Source organism: Centruroides sculpturatus, unplaced genomic scaffold (genome assembly GCF_000671375.1).
Source record: "Centruroides sculpturatus isolate CEXI.00-Female unplaced genomic scaffold, Cexi_2.0 scaffold1107, whole genome shotgun sequence".
NCBI classification, from domain to species: domain Eukaryota; kingdom Metazoa; phylum Arthropoda; class Arachnida; order Scorpiones; family Buthidae; genus Centruroides; species Centruroides sculpturatus.
In genome coordinates, this window is record NW_019385422.1 from 162,458 (window position 1) to 173,399 (window position 10,942).

A 10,942-nucleotide genomic window follows, 5' to 3' on the forward strand; every position below is an offset into this window, starting at 1 on the left:
TTCTTTATATTTATTCTATCATTACTTTTATATTATATTTTATTGTTTAAGGTGTATATTTATATCTAATCTTTCATATAACATTTATTTGAGTTTATTTCTTATTCTACTCTGTAAATGTAATATTGTTGTCTTCCTCCGCAACCCTGTTATTACTAAAAATTTGCATATTTGTGTTGTTAACTATCATAAAATAGTACAACATTTGATTGCTATTAATAGTTTTAGTGAATATTACAAATTTAATGTAGAGTTAGTATACTTTTAACATAATTATTAACTAAGTTTTATCAATATTTATTATTAACTTGATTCCAAAGATAATAAAACTTTGCTTGGGAATAGCTCGCTTTTATATTATTATTATTAATATTTATTAAAAGACACTCCAACAGTTTCCTTGTTAATGATGGAAAAAATGTATACTTTTGCTAAATTTTGGAACCTAACCCCATGTTTTGTATTAGTCTTTTGTTTTGCATAGCACGGATTCGCATAACCCTGCACTTTTTCGGAACATAATTATCATGTTATACGAGGGTTACCTGTACTTTGTTTCTGAAAATTTGATTCAAAATAGGGAATGTGATAATTTGTAATAAATAATAAAAATATTTTTGGAAAGTAAAATGAATACTGCATCATGTCATTCAATATACACTGCTGGCCATTAAAATTGCAACACCGGGAAGGAATGATCATATGAACGTCAAAATCATATGAAAGGAAGAAGAGGTTGGGATATGCAAATGATTAGTATTTTAGTGCATTTAGACAATGCAGGAGGGACAAACGACATCTGAAGCACTGCATAAAAGAAAAGTTGTGCAGTGGATTTCTCATTCAGAAATCGCTTTGTAAGGTCGGGGCTTCATCAGAATATCATGTTATGCCTCGAATAAAAAGAAGAAATGCTTACCAGCAAGTGTTGGAATTCGATAGAGGCAGGATCATTGCATATCGAGTGTGTGGATTATCATTCCGTGATATTGCCACTCGCACTGGTCGAAATCCAACCACTATCATGTGAATATGGAATCAATGGATTTCTGAGGGTTTTACTAAACAGCATGCAGGATCTCAACACCCTCCCATGACTAACGCCCAAGAGGACAGACATATTGTGATGTCGGCAGTGCAAAACCGTACAACCACATCACGGACCATTAGTCAGGAAATGAGCTTGTTTGCAGCACATCCAGTATATGCTCGTATGGTGTGACGACATTTGCAACAACGTGGACTGTTAGCACAGCGACTCTGGTGCGCCCAATGACAAAGCTGGATACAGGAGTGGCAGAATGTCGTCTTTTCAGACGAGTCCCGGTTCTGCGTGCAGCATTCTGATGGCTGTATACATGTCTGAAGGCTCCGAGCAGACTGCTCATCACCTGCTTGCATTTGATATTGGCTTAGGAACCCTGCACCTGATGTGATGATATGGGCAGCCATTGGGTACATGACACGCACATCTCTAGTTTGGATCGATGGTAATTTGAATGCAGATCGGTATATTTCTGACATCTTACATCCAGTGGTTGTGCCCTATCTTCAAGGCCTGCAAAATGCCATCTTCCAACAAGATAATGCAACACCTTATGTTGCACGTTGTGTTCTGACCTTCCTCGATACAGAGGATATTCAATTGTTGCCCTGACCTGCATGGTCTCCAGATCTCTCACAAATTGAAAACATCCGGTCATGGGTTGCTGAGAGACTGGCTTGCCACCCCTCTCCTGCAGTTGATGAAGTATGGCAAATACTCAATACAGTTGATGAAGTATGGCATAGACTTGAAGCAGCATGGAATGAATTGCCCATTTCTGTCATCCAAACCTAGTTCAACTCCATGCTTAAATGGATAAGGGCTGTTTTAGCCGCCAGGGATGGCAACTGTGTCTACTAATTTCGCGCCCCTGTAAATCCCCAAACTGCTTGCAAATTTAATCATTTTGTCTTTATGCCATACTGTTTATGTACAATAAATATCTTTTTTTTGTATGCTTTCCTTCTTGGTGTTGCAATTTTAATGGCCAGCAGTGTATGAAAAACAGGCAAAATTAGAAATGGTCAAAATAACCTAATTGTGACCACTTACATCACAAAAATAAATATGGCCACATAAATATTAAATAGATTATCTTATAAATGTTTTAAATAGTAATTTTATTAAAATAAAGTTTATTGAAAAACGATTATTTTCTATGAATTCCCAGAACTCCAATTAAAGTTCAAATTATAAGAAACTTATGTTTTATTAGAGAAAGTTATTAAAATATTTAAAGAAAATACTTTTGTTTTGCTGTAAAATTCAAAAGAACATTTACGTTTTAAAATTATACAAACTATGCCTTAGACCAGGGGTGTCCAACCTTTTTGTTTCTCTGGGCCACATTGGAAGATGTCATGGAGTTTTGGGCCACAAGTATATCATATATACTTGTGGCCCAATCCTTAAATATATAAGTATATTTAAGGATTAACATGTCTAGATTATAGTAATAAGTATTAAATCTTTATCACAAAAAAGGATATTTTAAAAAATTACTTTTACAGACACTTTCAATTTTTACTTAGAAATAGATAAATTCATTTATTATAAAGGAAACAAACAAAAATTTATTTGAAAAAAACAAGTATTTTGTTTTATTTGGTCTCTAATTAATAAAAAATGACAAAACACCATTTTAAAGTGCATTTTTATTCAACTAATATATTTATAAATAATATGTAACCCAAAAAGTAACCAATGCGCAAATGATATTTTTTATGCCAAAATAAAAAAGGGCAGAAAACTTTGGCACAAAGTAGCTAAATTATGCAACATAGGAAGGAATACTAAATAAAGCTGGAGTTTGGACTCAAAGGATTATAGACCCAAATTCGGGGAAAGGAGAGAAAGAACAAAAGATAAAGAAGTGAGGAAGGTTGGAAAATTAAGGGTCCATATTTGCATAACAGAAAGTCTATTTAACCTTTCTCACTACTTTTTATCTTTTGGCCTTTCTCTCCGTTCCCCAAATTTGGATCTATAATTCTTTGAGTCTCAACTTTAGGTTTATTTAGTACTCTTTCCTCATTCACGCATTTCCAAGTATTTGAAAATATTTCCTTTCCACTCAAAAATAAAATATATATATAAAGGTTTACAGCTTTGTGAAACTTCTTTTTTGAGTTTATGCCGTTGAAATAAATAAATAAAATAAAATTTAAAAATTTGTCAGTTTTGTTTACCCGTTTATTGGGCCGCATTGGAACTTGCCTTGGGCTGCATGCAGCCTGCGGGCCGTGGGTTGGACACCCCTGCCTTAGACTATTGATTACTTAATATTTTTTGTGTTTTGGAATATGAAGAACTTAAGCTAATAAAGCTTGAAAAGTACTTGTATCTTTTAAATATGAAATAATTCATTCTAGTAAAATATAATTTTCTTACAATTTGATATTTATTTTTCTTTAAGCAGCTGATATTTACTTATCATTAAATATATGATATATATTTAATATGAAACAGTTTTTATAGTTTTAGTTAAGTTTTTCTAGCTTTATTTCATTATATATAATATTTTATTTTAAATGTCATTAAATATGGTAATTAAATTTTAAAAAGTACAATCTGTTCTGTTTTTAAAATTAGGTGTCTTTCAATACCGGTGACAATGAGAGCAGTCATTCGCAAAGCCCAAGGTCAGCAACAACAACTACGTCCGTCCAGTCAAGGTGATCTCTATTGTGCAGCAGTATCTAGTGGTGCTGGTGTCTCCTATCTTTCTCAGCATCCAAATTATGGAAGAAATCTTGCCAATGGTACAGGATTTCCTAGTGGAGAGTTTACAAACCTCTCTTCTAGAATGAATGGAAAGCAACATGATTTGAATATTGTTGGAACAAATAATGATCAAATTAATCATTTAGGAAAGACAATCAACATGGATCATAATTCTGAACAGCAAATGTACAATATACCTTCTACACTTTCACATAATTCTGATATCATAAACCCTATTCATACACAATCATTAGCACAAACTAACTCTCATCAAGATTTGTACAGTATGAGTTCTGATAGAACATTAGCAAATACAACAAACCCATTACTTGGTACATTATTGTCACAAAATTCTGGAACTGCAGCAGCTCAGTTGGCTCAATATCAGCAAATTAAACAAGGAGGTTCAAATACAATGCTCATGAGTATGTTAAGTGATCTTCCTGCTGCTAATTCACCATCCACATCGTTTCCTTTTTTATCGCAAGGGAATACGACTGTGGTGGCGAAACCTCGGAAACAAAGAAAACGTAAGACGCTTTCTGACAGTCGTAGTCCTGGAAGTACAATGGGGAAAAGTCCAAAAAGAAAAATGAGTGATGATGATGGTATTATAAAAGATTTGCCAACACCTGATGTAGAATCATCTGAAAACATAACAACACCTTTTGAAATAAATAATTTATCTGTAGGAATTCCAGATCAGTCACTTATTGTTAGAGTAACACCACTTGAATCTTACTTGAAAAGTGATGTAAATGCTCCTCAGCGAACAAATAGTATTGATAGTTCTCATACTGGTATTAGTGATACAGATACAAATGCTGTTAATGATGATTGTTCTAGTAGTGTGGATTCATACAATAGCACTCAGAATAAAAGACAGTACAGTTTTACTTCTGAATCAGAATATAATGCAGATTATATTGCTAATAAGACTTCAAATTTTGTGGAAAATATTACTGAATCAAGTACTATTGACTTAGATACATGTGATGCTAATGCATTTGGAATGGATTTAAATCCTGCTATTATGGCTTCAAAGTTGGCAGCCAGTATGGATAGGCAAAGTAAAAAGCTAAAGAAATTTAAAATAGAAAATGAACTGAAGTCTAATAACATATTGTCAGGGGAGGAAAAAACTGAAGTGCAAGATAATCGAACTAATATGGATACTAATGTTGGCTTTTTGTCTAGTTCTTTTGGATCTAGTCTTGACAGGTCACATATGGATGAACAGGTATCTAAAACTCCTCCTTTGTCACAGTCTCCAGATCTGGGAACAAGTTTAAAAATTGCACGTTCTGGTGATAGTTTAAAAGTGTCCAAGAGTGAAGGAAAACTAAAAAGGAAAGAAGGCAAAAGAACAGATGATGGATCACTTAGTAAAAAGAAGGGTGATGCTAAAAAGGAAAGAAAACGCAAGAGAATTGAATCTGCAGATGATGATGCTAAATCTCCAGTACGTCCATTGCATTTAACATTAGATTCAACTTTAATGCCACCTCCGTCTACATCAAGTGGAGAAATATCACCATTAGTTTCCACTGCAACTGATAATCAGTTAGTAAAGCATCCAAAGGACATATCTAGTAGATTATCCACATCCCCATCTCGCTCTAAATCGCCAAGTTTTTCTACAAAGAAATCTCTGTTAACAGCACATAGAAGTAACAGTCCTACCTCAAAATCACTTCAGTCTGGAAAGACTAATCAGAGTGAAAAATTAGTAAAACCACTTCCTCTCAGACAGCCACAGGTATCAATGGGAAAAAGTGGATCAGATTCAGATGGTTCTAATTCATTTGTTAACACTAAAGTTACATTATCTACATCGTTAAAATTGCAAACTAAGCATAAACAAGGGAGCAATTTTAAAACTAGCATATCAAATTCTTCCACTGGAGGAACTAACACTTCTAGTTCTTTGAGTTGTGGACAGGTTCAATCAATAGGTAGTCATTCAAGTGGGGGAGGATCATCACCATCAAAGTTATCTACAAAACCCCCAACTTTAAAGTTGAAAAATTTAAATCTGCCTTCATCAACCACCATAACTCCTATACCAGTTAAAACTCATTCATCATCTCCAACACTTCTTGTACAATCTCCTATTGCAAATCAGTCTGTGTCTACATCTTCAATATCTATTATTCCTGCATCTTCTACTTCTAAAGCACTTATTTCTGGAAATAATGCAAAAGCTGGAAAATCTCTGTTGAGATCAAGAAAAGTAGGATTAAATGCAGTTATTGATAAATTAATGGTTAATGCAAGTGCACAACACATAGTACCTCCTGGTGACAATTCTAAAGCGGAAGGTTCTTCAGATCGCAAGGAATCAAAATCTGAGAAGAAGGAAACTTCTAAAGAATCTCTCAAAGACAGAGAAGGATCAACAATCAAAAGCTCTGAGTCTAAACCAAAATACTCTAGTTCTGATCAGTTTACTGTCAAGCAGAGCTCTGGAATTAAATTGACTGTTACTAAAACAAAATTTACTGATAACTCAAAATCTCTAAGTAAAATGAAACAGTTGTCTAAACAACCATTATCTTCAAATACAGCAAATTCTACAAAAGTTAGTAGTTCATCTGGAAGTTCTTCAACAGTTAAAACTGGAAGTATAACCACACCAAAAAAATCAGTTTCATCATCAACATGTATGCAACCTAAATCAAGTATGATTCAGTCAAAGAATAGTGGATCTGTAATTTCAAAGAATCAATCTCCAAGTAGCACATCCTCCAGCATATCATTGACATCATCATCATCACTACCAAGAACTTTAAGTTCCTCAGCCAATAGTGTTTCAAAGCCAAAAGTTACCATGTCATCACAAAATAAAAGTTTATTAAATGCTAAACTTTCATCAGAAAAATCAGAAAAATTGAAGCCTGTTTCAACTGAACTAAAAACATCTCAGACTACTGAAAACAGAAGTGATAAAATGTCTAATAATTTTCTCAATGTTGGATCAAATCTGATGCCACCACCTCTACATAATAAATCACTTTCAGAACACAGGTCTTTGAGTAGCAGTAATGTGTCTAGTAAGCACGAGGAATCCCCCTTGAGACAGTCACCAAGGCATACGCCAAATCGAGATAATTCTGTGGAAGAATCTGAGGGAGAACGAGCATTCAGGCTCTTACTGGCTCAAACCAAAGTAGATAATCAGAATGGAACTTTAAATGTAGAACAGAGAGCAGCTACACCAAAACCAGTAGATGTGCCCAGTGGTGGAAATGGTGAAAATAATGTTTCAAAACATGAAACTATTTTAAAACCGGAATTAGAAGAGAAGTCACAATGGGTAAGTAGTAGCACTGATATAAAACCAACTGTACCAAAGTGCCTTTCTGAAAAAAGACTAGAAGAATTGCCCAGTGAAAACATTGCAGTATCAGATTCCAGTGAAAGAAAATTATCAAACACTCAAATTGAAGCATTATCTACGGGTAAATGTGAACTTCCCACTACTGTGACACCAACAGTTTCTGCTGAAGAATCCAGCAGGTCATCGTCATCCCCATTTCCCCCCAAGACCAGAAGAGTATTCCCTTCCAGCGAAGATAGTAGCCCAGAAGACGGTCTGGTGATAGATTGTCCCGGAACACCTAGGCTACAAAAGTCGCCCGAAAAAAAAGTGTCGTGGTCGAGTCCCAGATTAGAAACAACGGTCGTCAATGACGAAAAAATAGACTCCTCTTCTGGTCCATTTAATGCCAAATCACCATTTCAACAGTCACCATCACTCAAATCGCCAATTCCGGTGACGACGCCACCCTCCAACCATTCCGCCTCTAGTTCGATGTCGCGTCCCTCTCCGTATGATATTGACGACGAGCTGATGGATGAAGCATTAATAGGAGTTGGGAAATGAGGACTATCATATTAAATGCTTTTATATACATCTTTGTGATTTTAAAAGATCGGAACAGTATTAGATCATCTACGACACTGCTCGTCATATATTCTTGTACATAATTCTGAGGTTAAGTACAACATACAGATTTTTATAATATATATGTCCTGTGATATTAGGTCCCTTAAATTAATTTGTCATTTCTTTTAGTGCTTAAGTAGAGCTTATTAGTACTTGTATCATAAGATAAACATCAATTGCTGATGTGCAATTGTATACACACCTGCTTTGCTCAAATGAATAACGTGCAATACAGATTGCACATTTGTTTGTTGCTCTGTAAAATCTTTGGCATATTAGCAGCTGTATATTGGTGCATTTAATGTCTTTATTAGAATGTATTATTATTATTATTATTTAATAAAGCATTTTTATACACTTCAAATATTTTTAGATTAATTCATATACTATTAATAGATTTGAATTATATTTGATATTACAGGTAAGTTTCAAGTTGTTGATAAGTACATTTCCATATAAAACAAAAGGAAATTAAAAATTAACTGTAAATTAAGTAACTTCTTTAAATTAGCAAGAAAAATTTTCACATTGAACGAACACACACACACAGACACACAAATATTTGTTTTTATATCATACTAGCTGCAAGGACCCGCTTCGCTGGGTTTTTATTTGTTCGTACATTTGTATGTAATATAGTTTTTGTTTTTTATATATAAAAAACTGTTTTTCTAAGTAATCTAGAATCTAGCTGCAAGGACCCGTTTCGCTGGGCAAAAAGTAACGATAGTGAAGATTAAGATAATTACATTATAGCCAATCTTACCTGTTTTCACAGAATGCAAGAATTAGGTCCCCCGTTTCCAGACTAATTAGAGACCTGGTCCCGATTCTATTTCTGAACATCTCCTGTTCACGTCCAGTCAAACGAACTATTTTCAACGTTTCTGGAACGTTTACAATCATTCTATAATCGAACCAATATTCGAATTTTATGTTCGAATTAAATTCGAACCAATTTTAACATAACATTCGAAATAGAAAGCCACTTTCAGCCCCATATCTCCCGCACCCTTATAGCTATCGAGACGCAACCCCCATAGTGCACGAATGGAGACTTGGGGCTACTACCACATACAAACACCATTTACATGCAATGTGTAGTTTTGGAAAAAAAGTGAAATATAGGGACACACACGTCCATTTTTATATATATATATATAACGAAACCAAGATACTTTGACACCTAACATTTTCATATTGTTGAGTAGACATTCATTCCAACAGATTAGAAAATGCATATCATATCAAATTCTATATTAGAACGACCAGTAAAAGTTACTGTATCATTTAAATATATATAAACGAACGACCTAAAAGTAACTCCTACCGACCAATCTTAGCGACTGCAGGTAAAGAAAAGACTGGGTTACTTTGAACACAGTAGATGTTAAAATCCAAGTCGGAAAAGTTGAGTGAAAAATATATCGATGTCAGGAGACCGTGAAAAACGTCGACACAGAAAAAATTCGCGTTAAGAAATTCAAGTTGGCGTTAAATCCCTTTGCTATTTCTGAACAATGATCTGCACACAGATTAAAAGCAAATTAAAATATACAAAATATATAAACTTCAACTATTAGTTGACTTTTTTCGAAAATATTGCAACCACTCTACATACAGATCTAAATGACCACTAAGTAACTCTTCTAATTCTTCAGTTGCAACTCAAAAACAATTAGTAAAATGAATCAAACATCAAATTTTATTTACAATTTTTTATTAATTTGTTTCGGTACCTTTGTTTGTTGTAATTATTAAATTATTTATGGACTTGTCATTGTGTCCACCTGCTACTTGACTCAACAGAATCAGGTTTCAACCATATTAAAAGTTTTTAAATCACGTCTATTGTTCTGCATTCCAGATTTTTTAGAAGTTTTATTATAAAATTTAAAACGGAATTTCAACATTTAGAAAATTTTAAAATTGATTCTAGAGATTGATCGGTTAAGAAAATTGGAAATTTCAACCGACTTCAATGAAAATTTACCTTTCCTAAGAATCGTCCACGTGAATACCTCTTTTTTGTCGTCGGATCGATCAAAAATTCGGGTATTTCTCTAGTTGAGATCTCTTCCTTCTTCTTAGTAGTCATAATACTAAGTTTTTACTTATAATAAATAATGCGTAAAACAATATTTAAATGTATTAACTTCTCCAACTAGCTGATATCTTTCGAGCATTTTGAATTTCCCAACTATTTAAATTCAAATTCGGTTTAGCCAATAAGAAGCTATCTAGAAGTGTACTCTCGTAGCGGACGTTTAGTGTGTTGTTAATTTATGTTCGTTTAAAATTTGAAATGAAATTTATTAAACTATTTAACATTTATTAATAAGAATTAAATAAAATCACATTATTTTAAATTATTTAGAGTTCTTGAAGTTATAGTTTAGTTTTAACATCGATTTTTATAATTGGCATAGAGGGCGCATGGTCGAAAAGTAGTAATGTGGACGTGCGACTACAGTGGCTAGAAAATATAGTGTCGAAATCGAGCTTATTTTCTGTCCCTATATTGGAGGTTGCCGCAAGAGGCGCTGCTGTCAATCGTTGTGCTACACTGGCTGTATCATCCTATGTTTATATTGGTTTTAAGTGGGATTTTTAAGCATAGTAAATGTGCTGTAGCCAAGTAAAAGAATTTAGATCGATAATAAATCATATCACTAGCAATCAATTATTATATAGTATTACTTTATTAACATTTATGAAGGAATTCATTTTATTAAAGCTAATTAAGATTCTTATTAAATCAAATAGCCTACACTGTATTGTCTATTTTTACATTACAGCTGTTGAGTGCTGTACAAACAAGTATTATTTAGAGTACAAGAGTAATCTACTCTTGTTATTACCTTATTAACAACAAGGTTTATTCATATTTACTAAAAAAATACAGAATTTATCATATTTTTAATAATAAAATGTAAGTTTTATATGGCTTTGTGAACCTCTTCCACTGTGAGGGCCTAAAATAGAATTTATTAAGCAAATGCCATCAGTTACATAATACTGTATACTGTTCACAGTATTATGTGACATAGTATAAAGCAATATTAAAATTACAATTAAATTCTACACAGTATATAAAATATAAAGGCAGAATGTTACTTTATTGTCCCAATATAAAATTACAAAATTAAGTATGTACAAATAAACGATTATTAGTCTACTGCCAAGTACCCATGCATATACACTTTATATTTGAAAAATCTCTC

The 10,942-nt window shown here is 33.3% G+C and overlaps 1 protein-coding gene across 2 annotated transcripts in view; it reads left to right on the top strand.

The window, feature by feature from the left end:
* Positions 1–8,058, top strand: part of LOC111638836 (mediator of RNA polymerase II transcription subunit 1-like) — a 92,224-nt gene extending 84,166 nt beyond the window's left edge. For both annotated transcript variants that reach the window (XM_023384589.1, XM_023384590.1), the window contains exon 17: positions 3,638–8,058. In XM_023384589.1, coding sequence (XP_023240357.1) covers positions 3,638–7,655 — 4,018 coding nt within the window. In that variant the 3' untranslated portion in view covers positions 7,656–8,058. The remainder of the gene's footprint in view (positions 1–3,637) is intronic.
* Positions 8,059–10,942: the final 2,884 nt, after the last annotated feature.